The sequence below is a fragment of the Phocoena sinus genome, chromosome 10 (genome assembly GCF_008692025.1).
Source record: "Phocoena sinus isolate mPhoSin1 chromosome 10, mPhoSin1.pri, whole genome shotgun sequence".
NCBI classification, from domain to species: domain Eukaryota; kingdom Metazoa; phylum Chordata; class Mammalia; order Artiodactyla; family Phocoenidae; genus Phocoena; species Phocoena sinus.
Genome location: NC_045772.1, coordinates 95,019,435 through 95,035,317, shown reverse-complemented (window position 1 = coordinate 95,035,317; position 15,883 = coordinate 95,019,435). Strand labels below are relative to the sequence as shown.

General features: G+C 37.2%; 1 protein-coding gene across 5 annotated transcripts; it reads right to left on the bottom strand.

The window, feature by feature from the left end:
- Window positions 1-1,965: 1,965 nt before the first annotated feature.
- Window positions 1,966-14,094, bottom strand: LOC116761002 (C-type lectin domain family 7 member A-like). 5 transcript variants are annotated; one of them, XM_032646650.1, is made up of 6 exons: window positions 13,884-14,094; window positions 12,078-12,176; window positions 10,965-11,093; window positions 9,740-9,891; window positions 8,002-8,120; window positions 1,966-2,735 (listed from the first exon to the last, which is right to left on the bottom strand). In XM_032646650.1, the coding sequence occupies exons 1-6, from the start codon at window positions 13,984-13,986 to the stop codon at window positions 2,603-2,605; spliced, it is 735 nt and encodes a 244-aa protein (XP_032502541.1). In that variant the 5' UTR covers window positions 13,987-14,094; the 3' UTR covers window positions 1,966-2,602. The 5 variants fall into 5 exon arrangements, with proteins under 5 accessions (XP_032502541.1, XP_032502544.1, XP_032502542.1 ...); XM_032646653.1 differs by lacking the exon at window positions 8,002-8,120; XM_032646651.1 differs by lacking the exon at window positions 10,965-11,093.
- Between the last annotated feature and the right edge of the window lie 1,789 nt (window positions 14,095-15,883).

The window sequence follows — 15,883 nt, the reverse complement described above, 5'->3', positions numbered from 1 at the left end:
TGCATTGGATTGATGTATTAGAAAATGTTACAGGAGAGAAGGCAGTAAAAAATTGCAAGGGATGGGGCTTCCCTGGTGGTGCAGTGGTTGAGAGTCCGCCTGCCGATGCAGGGGACACGGGTTCGTGCCCCGGTCTGGGAAGATCCCACATGCCGCGGAGCGGCTTGGGCCCGTGAGCCATGGCCGCTGAGCCTGCGCGTCCGGAGCCTGTGCTCTGCAACGCGAGAGGCCACAACAGTGAGAGGCCCGCATACCACAAAAAAAAAAAAAAAAAAAAAAATTGCAAGGGAGAGAGGTAAGAGAAGCACATATGAACATGAAGTAAGAAGATAGGATATTAGAAATTGTCACAGCTGAGGTGTTATAATTTAGGAGGTGCTGGTAATTATGATTCTAATGAAATAGCACTTAGAGTTATTTCTCCAACTTTATTCAAGCAGATTCTTGATAATTTTTACCAACCCACATTAACATTTTTAATACTTGTCCTTAAATATTTTTTTCAACCATGACAAAAATATTTTTTGGATACCTACTTCATTGCAGGTACTATTCTCAGATTCTGAGATCCATCAGTGGAAAACAAAACTCTCTGTACTTTTAGTGCCTACATTGTATGGAAGAAGGCAGATGATGTACAAGAAAGATAATAAGTAAGTAAATAGTAGAATATATGATACTGTGATAAGAGTTATGGAAATATACAGAGGGTGAGGGAGGTTAAGAACGTACAGAAACGTGGGCCGGTAATTTTAAATAAGGTAGTCAGAGTCAGCCTCATTAACACGTGATACTTGGGCAAAGATTTGAAAGGTAAAAGAGTAGGTCCTGCAGGTATCTAGGGTAAGAATAGTTCAGGTAAAGGGACGGGGAAGCTCAAAGGCCCTGAGATGCAAGCACGCCAGCTGTGGCTGAGAAACAGTACAGAAACCATCATCCTAAATGGAATGAGTCATGAGGAGAAAAGCAGCTTAGCTCGAAGGAGTAAATGACCAGCAATTGTCTTGGTGAGTAGACCGTTGTAAAGGTCTTTTGGTTTTTGTTTCTAATTATTTATTTTTTTTTACTCAGATATGTGGGAAGTCAAGGAGAGTTTTAGTAGAGAGCTGGCATGGTTTGTTTTCAATTTAATGGAATCAGTCTGCTACGTTTGAAAATGGACTATAGAAAGACAAGTGTAGATGCTGGGAGACTTCTTTGAAAATTATTGCAATAACTCAGGCAAGAGGATATGGTGGCGCTTGAATAGGTGTTTCCTCTGGCATGATCATTACTCATCTTGAATTTGCCCTTTAGACAAAACGTCAGCTAGTAGCTATTTTCCCTTTTCTGTCTCTTGGAAAAGTGTGGATGTTTTCTCTTCATTCCCGTGCACGTTCCCACTTTGGCTGTGGTATACACGTGTATTGACAAGTGAGGTATGGTATGCCTTGGACAGCCTAGAGCATTCTGACTTTACACCACCACTTTTGTTAAAGTCGTGCTTTTATCTTTAAGTTATAGGTTATTGTTGCCTCACCTGTCTGGTCTAGACAAGTGCAGCTGGACATTCAGCAAACAGGATTATTTCCTTGATTATCAAGGTTTCTTCAAACCATCCACTCCATTCGGAGGATACAGGAGACCCAGTTAAACCAAAAACAAAATTAACGTGCATGGCATCGCTTCGAAATCCCGCTTTATGCCTTAATTTAACTCTCAACCTGAATTATCTTTGCCCTTCCACATTCCTTTTCAGATAGTGACAACACAAGTTAGTGTCTTAAAAGACAATAGTCAACCTCACCAAACATTTCTATCTTCTTTTTTTAGATTTTTAAATATTTAAGATCCAAAATTTATTCTTCAGCACAAAACTACCTATTATACTACCTCCTCCCCAGGGTCAGATTCATCATCATTTTTGGGGAGAGGGCAAATAGAGATAGTGTTAATTACACATGGCACATAATTTAAAGGCCAAAGGTTCGTTAATTAGCATTTTTTATTAAAATGAAATTTGCGTAACATTAACCATTTAAAAGCGAAAAATGCAGTGAACGTGATGCGATTTCTGTTCACATATTAATGAATACAAGAGGGCTGTAAATGCCTCTCCAGTAATATGGAAATCCCCGTTGGAAGTATAAGTAGCACCAATGGGAAAGTTTAAAAGAAAATAAGAAAGAGACAAATCCTCATATGAGGGAACTTAGTTATGTTCCAATAATACCTTTGAACAGTAATTAATTCCTGAGGAATTGCTGAAAACTGCAAAACAGTAATCATAAAAAGTAATAAAACATGTTTTGCATTACAACATGTTAATACCTCTGTCAAGAGGACAGGTTACTTTTTTATATTCATTATCAGATCTTTTTTTGATTGATAGTATTTAAAAAGGAGAAAGCTTTCTTGTAACAGCAGATTCCCTACAATTTCGCATTATACAAGATTCTCTTAGTCAGAGATATGGCAGACATATTCTCTCGGCTGTTTGAGAAAAAAAGAGATGGAATTGGATGATTTTTTTATGATGCTTTTGGTCATAAACATGTTGTTTTCTACCCTCCTTACTATCTTACATATTGCTCTCTGCTCCTCTACGGCGACATCCCCACCGTTATGTTGACAGCTTCTTCTCACAAATACCGTGTGAAGGCACACTACAAAGTTGGTCGTAAATGACTGACGCATGAATCCATACACAACTGTGAGATGAGTCTTGGTTGGTAACTGTTCTTCTGATTTGAAACCTGTTAAAATAAAATACAATAAGGTAATCGTATAGAACAAACATAAGGAATGTTGTCCACTGTCTCCACAATGCTGAAATAAATTGGTAAGGATACTGGTGAAAAGAGTCTCTGAAGTGTACGTATCATTGAAAAAGGAAACTTGAATTTAGATTCTATTTGTTTCCAGTGGTAACAAAATAACCTTCATTACTAAGGCATAAAAATGACTCAAAAATTTTTTTAAGAAATACTACTAGTTGCATAAAATTAAATAAAACTGACAAAAAAGAAAAACTGTTTAACATTCTATAGACAGTTCTTTACTTCTCTTTTAACCTTTTACCTAGAAGTATATTTATCAAATGAAGGAACAGTTTAGCGAAAATATTATTGGGTATGTTTAGTGAGTAGACCAAGTTGAAGCGTTCTTGCTAAAAGTTATTTAGAACTAAGTGAAGAATCACTGATACCAAAGCCATTTAAAGGCAGTTCAAACAACCCTATATTTTTAATGCATCCTGAAGTTTGCTTTGTATTGCAATATAATGAGAGACGATTATGAGAATTACCATGGGTTAACAGAAGCACGGCTCTGTTCTGTTTGCTCTTTAGTCTCCTAAAGGAGCAGTGTTAATTATTCAGTCAAGCTCAGAGGGCATCACTGAGCCTCAGTATAAAAGCTATGGTCTGGTACTTTTCATCCTGTACATCTATCTCTTCTTGGCCCTGGAGTTGGAGGATTGAGAGAATTCTTCTATTGAAATAACTAGACTAAGGACATGAAACAAGTTTGATCCAGCCTCAGGGAGAATTCTGACCAGTGATCTTCTCCAAAAAATTTTCTTGACCTCTAAGAGATTTTGGAGTATGTACAGAGCCAGATTAAATTACTGTCACCAATGAGTAGTTACATATCAAAATGTTAATTTGGACCTACTCTTATGACTTTAGAGAGTCCACTATTAGTTTTTTAAAACAGAAAACACAAGACAAAGGGCTATAGAAAAGTAGGAGATATATTTTGTCAAGATTCTTTGTTAATAAATTCACTGTGCTTTGGCTAGTGGAAGTGAAATAGTTAAGTGGTATTAAAATCAAAATGTGATAATAGTTTGTACTATTCATACCCGATGGTGCTTATCAGAAGCAAATGAAAAGCTTCTCTGTGAACTTCAAATTCATTCTACAAACATTTAAGAGATAATGTTAAGTGCATTATCAGAAAAAAATCAGATATATCGATATGAATAAAAATTAGAAGGAAAAGATAATAGAAACAGATACAAATGAGTATATGACACTGGTATTATCAAGCACAAATGTTAAAACAACTATACAGTGTATTCGAGGAGTTAAAACACAATACTGAGAATGTTAGAAGAAAGTTAGGAATTATAAATAGCAACTGGTAGATTTGAGAAATTGTAAAACTGAAAAATTCATCAAACAAAATTAAAAGCTTAACTGAGGCTTTCAGTGGCAGTTTAGCTACAGATGAGGAAAAATAAACGCTGCAAGATAGGTGAGAAATAAATACATAGGTCACAGGGAAAGAAAGGATAAAAATATAGGAAAAAGCAAATGAGACATAGAGGATATTGTGAATGGGTCTGTAATACATTTAACTGGAATTCCAGAAGAAGGGAATAAAGTCAGGAAGGAAGCAACATCTGAAGCATGTGGCTGAAAACTTTTCAAAGCTGAAAAAAGACATCAGATTTAAAACATATATTACCTTCAGATAGCTGACATTTCAAAAACAACAATAAAAATAGAATACATTATAGTAATATCTCTGAATGCCTGAAAGAAAAAAGACTATAAATTTCTAATTTTATACTCAAAATATTTTTTAGAAAAGTTGAAATAAAGACAGTTTTAGACAAGCACAGAAAATCTGACCTTAAAATTTCAACTCTAAAGGAAATACTAAAGAGTATTCTTCATATTTAAGAAAATGATTCAAAATGGAAGGTAGGAGAGGCAGAGAGGATTAAGAAGCAATGAAACCCGTAAATATGTGGGAAAATCTAATAAACTGACTGCATAAATCTATTTTCTAGGGCTATACTTTTATTGAATCCAAGATGCCATCAACCATTGGTGTACCATTCATTTAATTCTGTGAAATAAATGCATTCGAGATGGGAATTTAACAGAAAACCCTGCAGAAGCTGGAAAACAAAGGACTCTTTTGGTGCAGGAGTAAATGAAAAATAAAACTGCCAAACAAAAAAGAGTAACAATGAAAAGTGCATTTCTCAATCTTGCCACCAGGGGGAAGGTGGGAGGAAAAAATTATACCCCCTATGATGTTGAGCCACAAGCTGCTACTCGTACAATTTTTCTGTCTGAACCTATAACAGTATACACACACACACACACACACACGCACACACACACACACACACACACACAAAACCCCTAGTGGAGTGTTTAATTTAAGTAGGCTCAGGTTTGTGGTGTTCCTCTTTGACTGGCAGAAACAAATGCTACGCTTTGACAGAGCTCAATTTTAGTGCAGGATGACAATGACTATAAAAGACCAGCAGTGGTAAGACATATGCCAATTTTAGAGATACTAAAATGTGGGAAAATATGGGCCAGAGTTAAAATACACAAAAATAATAGCATGTAAATTGGGGAGGGAGTATACAGAGTAAAGAAATACTCTAATATTTTGTATTGCCCAGGAAAAACATGAAAAGGCCAATTAATATTAGACTTTGATGAGTGAAGACTGTATGTTGAAATCTCTAGAGTAACTCCTAAAAAGTAAACTCTAAATTAACATAAGAAAAGGTGGAACAATAAAAAAAAAGTTCAAAAAAGAGGAAAGAAAGAAAAGAAAAAGTACATTGAATGAGCCTGAGCCTGCAAGATATATAACAATTCTAAACTATATATGCCTAATAATTTGGCTTCAACACATCAACAAAAATGTTTACAGAGTTGTGAGTAGAATTACAGTGGAAGATTTTATTATAATTCTCTCAGTATGGGAAGATGAAGCAAATAAAAACCAGAGAACTGAGAAATCCCTGGTGGTCCAGTGGTTAGGGCTCAGGATTTTTCACTGCTGAGGGCCTGGGTTCAATCCCTGGTCAGGGAACTAAGATCCTGCAAGCTGCACTGCATGGTGTGGCCAAAGAAACAAACAAACAAAACCAAAAACTAGAGAACTGCAGTCACACTGAGTATTTTCTCTGACCACAATGGAACTAAACTAAAACCTAAAACAGAAGGATAACTATAAACACACAGATATTTCTAAATTAAGAAATACAGTTCGAAGTAACTCATTGGCCAAAGAACAACTCACAATGAAAATTAGAAAGTAGTTTGAACTGAATGAAAATGAAAATACACTAAAATTATAGCCTTAAATGTACACACTTGAGGAAAAAAAAGGATGAACTTCATGAGTCCACACAAGAAGTTAGAGAAAAAGTAGCAAATTTGGGGCTTCCCTGGTGGCGCAATGGTGGGGAGTCCGCCAGCTGATGCGGGGGACACGGGTTCGTGCCCCGGTCCGGGAGGATCCCATATGCTGTGGAGCTGCTGGGTCTGTGGGCCATGGTTTCTGAGCCTGCGCTTCCGGAGCCTGTGCTCCACAATGGGAGAGGCCGCAGGGGTGGGAGGCCCGCGTACCGCAAAAAAAAAAAAAAAAAAGTAGCAAATTCAACACAAAGAAATTGAATGGAAGGAAATGATGAAGGTGAAAACCAAAATTAATGGGAAAAAAAGAGAGAGAAAAAGACACAGAGGGAGAAAGAATCAACACAGCCACAAGTTCTTTCTTTGAAAACTACACCCAATGAGATTGATTAAAAAAAAGAAAAGAAAGAAGAAAGCACACACACACACATATGCAAATACACATACACACACCAATAATAGAAATTGAAAAGGGGAATATAATTTCATATTCTGCAGATATTAAAGAGAAAATGAACGACAACTGCAGTGAGGAAGACTTCAACACTTTGTGAGAGTTAATTTCATGTGTCAACTTTACTACCAACAGCCAGATCAAACATTATTTTCGAGTGTGTCATTTGAATCAGTGAACTAGACTCAGTAAATTAGACTTCACTCCCCAACGTGGGTGGGCATCACCCAATCCATTGAGGGCCTAAATAGAACAAAAAGGCAGAAGCAGAAATTTGCTCCTTTCTTCCTGCCTGATTGTGTGAGTGGCGACATCTCATCTCATCTCACCCTCTCCTGCTCTGGCACTGGGTTTTACACCATTGGCTCCCCTGGTTTTAAGCCCTTCATACTTGGACTGAAGCTCATACACTACATGATTTCCTGGGTATCCAACTTGCAGACAGCAGATTGTCGGATTTCTCAGTCTTTATAATCATGTGTGAGCTTATTCCTCATAATAAGTCTCCATATGTAAATTCTTCTTCATTGTGTGTATATTAGTGAGTATACATACAATGAGGAAAAATTTATAATCATGCAAATGTTCATATGTCTAAAAGAGCTTTATAAAATGTGAAATGTGGGCTTCCCTGGTGGTGCAGTGGTTGAGAGTCCACCTGCCGATGCAGGGGACACGGGTTCGTGCCCCGGTCAGGGAGGATCCCACATGCCGCGGAGCGGCTGGGCCCGTGAGCCATGGCCACTGAGCCTGCGCGTCCGGAGCCTGTGCTCCGCAACGGGAGAGGCCACAACAGTGAGAGGCCCGCGTACCGCAAAAAAAAAAAAAAAAAAAGTGAAATGTGGTCGCTTTTAAAATTAATAATAATAGCATGTATCACACATTTACTATGTGCAAGATGCTGTGCTAAGTGATTTTACTTTTATCTCAAAATCCTAAGAGGTACGTACTATTTTTATTCTCATTTACAGGTGCAGAAAGAGGGGTGCCGTTAGATTAAGGAACTCATCCAGTTTCACACAATGAGTGGGCCAATCATTGACTCAAGCTGAGAACTGACTTCAAAGCATTGCTCTTAAGCACAGTTTTACACTGAGTCACAGTGATTGCACCTTCCTGGGCAGCTTCACACACATGCCCTCCTAGTAAGAAAGCTGAGGGAGCACTTGTGTTGACAGCTCGAGATGGCCATTCAGCTCTTCGTGACTCTTCAGTCCTCCTCTACCCTCTTGTTTTCTTTTTTTCTCCTGGCTCACTCTTTCTCTCTCCCCATCACTATGTATCTTTTTCTCTCTCTTTCTTATTATGGCCAACAGATCAGATTCTTAACTGCCTGACATGCTCTCACCTCTCTGAGGAAGAGTATGAAGCTTTGTCTCTCCAGATACTTACAAGTTAGACAACAACATTGAACCATCGTCCCAGAGCCATGGTTCTTCAGTCTGACGGCGAGAAAGCCCTATCCAAAATGAATGGTCAGGTTGGGAAGACACTTGCCTAGATATAAATTCCTGTAAGGAAACATAAATACAAATACAAGTCAAGGAGAGAGAGAGAGTGTGATAGACAGAGATGATAGAGATAAAGAGAAGATACAGAAACAGACTCTTGGAGATTTTGAGAAACAGAGATTGAGTCACCTTGGTGGAAGATGTACACATATACTGGCATCAACTTAGACAGAAGTGCCAATTCTGTCTTGACCAATTCTCTGTCTTGGCCAATTCAGAGAATGCCATTGAGTGTCTCAAAAGTCGTATCTCATTTCTTCAGAGTCGTATCGTTTAATTTTCCAATAAAGAATGCATCCTTAATGTCAACATTGCACTGCTTGCATTCAACCTACCTGACAAAATCCAAGGGTGACAACATATCCTAGGCAATGTTCATGGATGACAGGCCACCATCTTCTCCACAATTTTAACAGAAAATATAAATTTACATGACCTTTGTCAAGAAATGCTTCTCAGGGGCTCCCCTGGTGGCGCAGTGGTTGAGAGTCCGCCTGCCGATGCAGGGGACACGGGTTCGTGCCCCGGTCCGGGAGGATCCCACATGCCGCGGAGCGGCTGGGCCCGTGAGCCATGGCCACTGAGCCTGCGCGTCCGGAGCCTGTGCTCCGCAGCGGGAGAGGCCACAGCAGTGAGAGGCCCGCGTACCGCAAAAAAAAAAAAGAAATGCTTCTCAGAGTGAGATGAGAATTTTAAAGTAGTTTAGTCCCACTGCATGAGTTATGCATAAGTAATCTGGGGGTTAAAGATCATATGTGAATTGCTGACAAATATAGCACAACATAGCGGCAATTACGGGAAGGTCTAAAAGTCAGACAGACTTCCAGTCCTATGCTCTTTTTTTAATCATACATCTACTTCCATTAATTTTTATGTGAACTATAACTGTTGGGTAAGACAAAATAGAAACAAAAATATTGAGAATAGTAAAAGTAAGTATAGAAGTTATAGATCGTTTAGATTTGTAGTATAGAATGTTTCCTGACTATTAACCCCTTCTCATGGCTCATCTGAGTTCTATCCTTCATTCAAGATGCGTTGTAAGTTGCACATTTTCTGTAAAGCTTTTATGTCCGTGGGGATCTCTCCCTGAATTTCTATGACACTTGTGGCCGGTACGAGATATTTTACTTTTAATACCTGAGTTGTTTCTATTTTCTCACAAATTATTTGAGCACTGCTAAAACAAGCCTACTTTTTAAACCTCTTTGCCTTTCCTAGTATATTGCAAGGAGTAAATGATTTATAAATGTATATTATCATAGCTGCTGTTTCTCTCGGTAATTATGATAACAAGGGGAAGATTTTTCTATTTCACTCCACCACACTCACAACCTGAAATCCAAGGCCACAGAAATGAGTAGTGGCCTATTATAGTCAACGTGCAGTTGTGCTTAAAGGATTTATTTCAAAGTAAAATGTGTTCATATTTTAATTAATTAATTACAGAGAGAAGCATATATTATGCACTTTCCTCACTTAATGTATGCTATTATTATAATCATGGAGGATATGTGAAATGACTTTCTTTTAGGGAAAAATCATCGTTACCTGGAACCTACCTCTATTTTTCTGTTCAATAGAGACCACAGATAATTATAACTGAAATCTACACTTACCAACTCTTTTAAGCTGTCTATCTTCAGGAGATTAGAGCCCAGTTGCAAGCACCGTCTTTTACTTGTATCCCAGGAATCTAATGGTGTGCTAAATAGATAACAGCTATTCTGATGTGCGATCCAGTTAGGGGGACAAGAGCTAGAAAGAACTCCTGGAAATAAAAGATAAATACGATGAGATTCATACTATACCAGTTCCCTCTTTCAGTGCAAGTACCATTCATCCTAAGGACACTTGATAAATAATCAATGAATTACCATTAATAGATTTCATTTTCAATTCAAACTATATGGATACAACCTTACAGAAGAGGCTACATTAAAACCCCTTATTCATGTAAAATTAAAAAATGAATTGAGTGGCTATAAACAGTGTTTTAGACAGTGAACCCTCCTTTCCTTCTTGACTTGTCTTCCATTCCTTCAAAGTCAGACCAGAACTCCTTTCTCCATGGTAACTAATAAATCAATTCAAAATCAATCACTGCGATATACAGTAATTTCATGTTAACTTATTTTACAAATGTGAGATCCATTTCAGAATGCAATTTTCCAAATAAGAAAAGTAAAGAGCAATCATTCACATTATAGAGTAATGTGATACAAATAGTGAGGAGGTATGTGTCCAGAGATGGAAAATTGAAGTCAAAATATTGTCATAGTCAATAATGATGCAATTAGAAATTGAAGTTTCGTGTATATAAAATTGTAATTAAATAAATGAACTTGCAGGATTAAAGAAAAACAAATTTAACCAGAGTTTACAGAAACATATCTATTAGGTTTATTTCTTTTGTAAATGTTTAATTCTTAGCAACACTTTCCCTTCTTTCCTTTTTCTATCCGTTTTTCTTTTCCTATGTCCTACTTTAACTATATCATTTTAAAATGCCAATTCCCTAAGGAATGAGAACACTTTTCGTTCCTTCACATCAAATTATACAATCTCCTATAAGCCTAAATACATAGCCTATGATAAATTAGTTACTGATTTTTAAATAAATCCAACTAAGTTGGAGATTCAACTAAGTTCATAAGGTATTTATGATATCACTTTATATATGACAGGGGACGTATTTTACGGAGACAATACTGCTGTGGGCTTTCCTTGGATGCACAATCACCGCACGTAAAAGTACTTTCTTCACCCCTTGCTCCAAACCTTAGCACCAATAATTGACCCTTCTGAATCAAGGACTTTATTAATCTTTCAATTCTTCCTTGCCTGTGGTCGTGAGAGCCTTGGTAGGAGCCACTTTCTCTTCTAAAGATGGTTGACTGTGGTTCTCTTTATTTCTTGATTGAAAGCTGTTATCCTTCAACAGGTTGTTCCCTGAACTGGGTCTCCAGATAGCTTCATATACCAACAACAATAGTAATTACAGAAGAAAAAGTCATTTTGCTATGTTTGAGAATTAAAATCCCCAAAACCATATTTTTGTTGAAATGTAAAGGGATACATACTTGATTAGTGATAGATAATACATTGCTGATGGAGAGGTAAAGTTAGATCATAGATAGATAGATAGATAGAATAGATGATAGATGAAATATATAGAAAAAAAAATAACTTCCATGAAGAAGGTTTAATACAAAAGAGAAAAATGAAGCAAATGGAATACAGTCAATTGGTATCACGGATGATTTGAAAGAGTAATAAATCTTCTATCTCCCTTCTATTATTTAAAAATGAGAGTTCCTTGAGAACCTGCCTGGTGCCTATAACATAGAATGTACTCAATAAACACTTGCCTATTTAAGAAATCTTTCATATACCCTCTTTGAAGGTACAATAATACTTTATTCAATTTTGAATGCATGAGGCAATAAAATCTATGGAAATTTATTCATCTGTCACAAAATAACAAGTTAGTATTTGATAAGTGCCTCAGGTATTTCCTGATATTATCCAAAGGAGTTTAGAGTAAAGATCAGGTATAAAACAATTTCCTTAAATCATGAGACATAAAAAATAGCTTATAGTCTCTTTAGAGAATTTATTTCGTTAGGAAGATAAGCACCAATTGTACTTCCTTTTTACCTCCGCTGGTTTGCTTTCATTAATTTATCCTAGGAATTCCATAGCTTTGAAACCAGCTATTCAAGGAGAGCATGCAGTTAAGAGTATGAGTTTTTAAGACAGATCACCCAAATTTCTAATCATGGTCCTACCAATAACTAGTTTATGACCCTAGAAATAAAATGAGAACTAATAGTGCCAATTCAATAGGGTCAATATACAGATTCAATTAGATTATGTTACGCTCTTAAAAGAGTGCCTGGAACAGTATGAATGCTTATTAAATGTCTGTTGTTAACCTCTCCCACCAATACTCACCCATGGTACACAGGACCACAGTTACCACCAGCATTACCAAGCATAAAATTCCCAAAGTCACAGCAATGGGACGCCAACAAGGGGATGCAGCACAAAATCCTGAGGCGCCATAGGGAGCAGAAATTGAATAAAGAAATTGGATGATGGATCACAGAACACTTCAATTCTACAGTTCATCAAAATCTGATATCCAGATAAGCTAGTCATGTAGGATTAGTCTGAGTTTTTCTCCACCTTTAGCATACCTCTTCAGGTTCTGAAACTTGATATCTATGCACTCCTAATTTCAGCTCCACATTGATGTCTATAGTTCTTGACACTACCAGGATTCAAGAAATCCTACCTATTCTTAGAAGAGATAGCTTAATGTAGCAGAAATAATTCTGGTTACTAAGGGTAATCTTCCCCTTTCACTTACTTCTTGCACGTCCTTGGGCAAATTACTTCCTCTGTTTTTCCATTTCTCTTTGTGAAAAATTAGGTTAGTAATACCTCAAAGGATTATTGTGGGCATTAAGTTAGCATATGTAAAAGTACCTAGTTTAGGGACTAACACAATTTGTCCACACACATCTATAAACACACACATGCCTCCCTACCTCTTGCATCATCTAGTTTTTCCACTCTTCCCCAATCGAGTTGCCCAAGAAAAGAATTGCATAAGTGACAAGAGGAAAATGATTGCGCAATGGGAGTGAACAGAAAGCAGAAGAGAGTAAATTCTGCCGTCAAAACCTGTGAATAATCTCTTGATAACAGGAAACTCGCTTTATATTAATATCACCACTTAAAAACTGAGAATAAGCAATAAAAGCATTTCAGAGAATTGTCAAATAGGGGAACCATAGAGATTAAAGTGCTCATTCAGTGAAGAGAGAAATCTTTTAATGCCCTTCTCCAGATGTCACCTCTTTTACGTTATGTCTAAGACTCACGTCCTGGTAATGGGATCTTTTTGGCTAATACATATATATTTCTTCACTGGCATACAAAGAACTCCCTTTTGTTTAAAAAAAAAAATTCCAAATCAATCTCATTACCACACACACACACACACACAAACAGACTCAGGATTCTAAACCCTATGAATTCTGACTTCCCTTTGGCCTTTTCCATAAAATCACAAGTTGTTTTATTCATCTTTGCATTCTTCTCATTCTTATCTCCAATATCCTGATGTTGTTCATTTACACTTCTGTGTCTCTTTGACCTCCATTCTGCAATTTACTCTTTTCTGTCAAATAAACAAGTCACTACTATTGAAATTCTTTCAGCTTTGCATTTCATCACACTTATTACCAACTTCTTATTTTTGAAGCGTCTGTCCCTATAGAACAGAGAAATTGTGAGTATTTTCTATCAGCATAATAATTAACTTAAACATAGTTGACCCTTGAACGACACAGGGATTAGGGGCACCGCCCCTCCCCAAGGTCAAAAATCTCCATATAACTTAGAGTTGGCCCTCTGTATCTCAGTTCTTCCATATCCACAGTTTGGAATCCCCGGATTCAACCAACAGCAGATCGTGTAGTACTGCAGTATTTACTTTTGAAAAACAGCCATGTATAAGTGGACCTGTGCCGTTCAAACCCATGTTGTTCAAGGGTCAGCTGTAGTAATGATTAGTCACTGAATGGTTACCAAAAGTCTTAGTGCACGTTCAAATTATCTTCAGTGACTTCTGAAAACCTTTTACAATATATTAATAAAAGCCCAACAAATCGCAAGTCTCTCCAATTTTTTCCACTTCCAGTTTTAGTTGATGAGAATGTAAATGTTGAAGTCAGAAAGAAAAAAATATACCTTTCTCTGAGACCACAGGTTTCCTGATGATATTGCAAGAGCTGAAGTCTAATTGAGTATATCCATCTTCATCCAAATTTTCTATGGAAGAATGGTGTTCCATTGTTCTATTGAGTTCCTGAGTTGCCTCAGTATACGAGAGCTCTTTCTTCTCTACTCCGAAGACAACTGCCTGTGGGCAAAAGAGGACCTATGAGTCAAGTCAAGTGGTGGAGGCATTTACTAGGCTTTAACAAGTTGAGCTTAAGCAGTCCAACCAGATACCCAAAAGCAGGAAATGAAAAATATGCAGTGGTAATTTCCCATTGGTACCTTTAGACCCTGTTTCTGAGACTGATAATTCTTAAGAAAGTTATAAGGTAGCACAATAGATAGATCTTTGTTTCAGATCAAACATAAGAAAAATGAAACCATTAATGTCTTATGCCGCTTTCATTATTCTCACAACCGAACTGGACATCATTAATTGACTTGGCCTATGTAAACTTAAAACAATTTTGGTCCCTTGAGTTCACCAGTACATTGTTACAGCTGTTCATTCATTCATGTACTGCTTTTTCAGTAAACATGTATCAAATGCCCATCTTTTCAATTGACAGGAGGTGGGGATAAAAGGATAAATGATGCCTGTGAAGAAGCTTATGGAGTAAGGGAGGAAACCCACAGATAGGTTCATGAAGGATACCATAAGGAGGTACATTGTTGTAACAACAGAGAGAGGAAACAGATCTCTTTGGGGCTTGTCAGAGATTTATAATACAAAGTAGAAAATTATTTATTCATCAATGACTATGAGCTAAGTACTACCTATGGCAAGTGTTTTCTTATACAATCTCAGTTTTCCAACAAGTCTATGAGATAGGCACTATTAGTCCTATTTTCTGTCTTAAGTATAGTTGATTTACAATGTTGTGTTAGTTTCTGGTGTACAGCGAAGTGATTCAGATATATATTTTTCATATTCTTTTCCTTATGGTTTATTACAAGATATTGAATACAGTTCCCTGTGTTAGATTGTAGGACCTTGTTGTTTAGTCCTATTTTCAAATGACAAAACTGAGACAAAGAAATTTTACTCCCTTGCTCAGTTTTAAGAAACCAATAAAAATAATGAAGCAAGGAATCAAACCGAAGTCCACTCTTACTGCAAAACTCATGATCTTTTCTGTTATGCTACCCTGCCCCCTTCACCATTCTGTACACTTATATCGCAAGTAACAGCTTATGGAGAATTCTGGAACTGAAATACTATGTTAAATGCTTAATGTTTCCTCTTTGCCAATTTCCACAGTAATACCCAAGCTAATGAGATGTGGAAAAACATTTATCATTGCTAGAAACTAGAGAGGTACCCATCTGTTCACAAGACTTCAAAGCAGCAGAATGGAAGAGACTACTGGCTGTTGTCAAAGATAAAACCAGACACTCATTAAATGTAAATTGATACAGTCTCTATGGAGAACAGTATGGAGGTTCCTTAAAAAACTGAAAAGAGAACTACCATATCACCCAGCAATGCCACTACTGGGCATATACCCTGAGAAAACCATGATTCAAAAAGAGTCATGTACGACAATGTTCACTGCAGCTCTATTTACAATAGCCAGGACATGGAAGCAACCTAAATGTCCATTGACAGATGAATGGATAAAGAAGATGTGGCACGTATATACAATGGAATATTACTCAGCCATAAAAAGAAACGAAATTGAGTTATTTGTAGTGAGGTGGATGGACCTAGAGTCTGTCCTACAGAGTGAAATAAGTCAGAAGGAGAAAAACAAATATCGTATGCTAACACATATATATGGAATCTAACAAAAAAATATGGTCATGAAGAACCTAGGGGCAGGACAGGAATAAAGACGCAGACGTAGAGAATGGACTTGAGGACATGGGGAGGGGGAAGGGTAAGCTGGGACGAAGTGAGAGAGTGGCATGGACATATATACAGTACCAAATGTAAAATAGCTAGCTAGTGGGAAGCAGCCGCATAGCAC

Excerpts from the sequence above, each read along its gene's own strand:
- LOC116761002 (XM_032646650.1), bottom strand. The coding sequence starts at position 13,986 with ATGGAACACCATTCTTCCATAGAAAATTTGGATGAAGATGGATATACT. Across the intron at positions 12,177-13,883 it reads ACCTGTGGTCTCAGAGAAAG|GATTTTGTGCTGCATCCCCT; the intron begins GTATATTTTTTT and ends ATGGCGCCTCAG. Across the intron at positions 8,121-9,739 it reads TAGACAGCTTAAAAGAGTTG|GAATTTATATCTAGGCAAGT; the intron begins GTAAGTGTAGAT and ends GTTTCCTTACAG.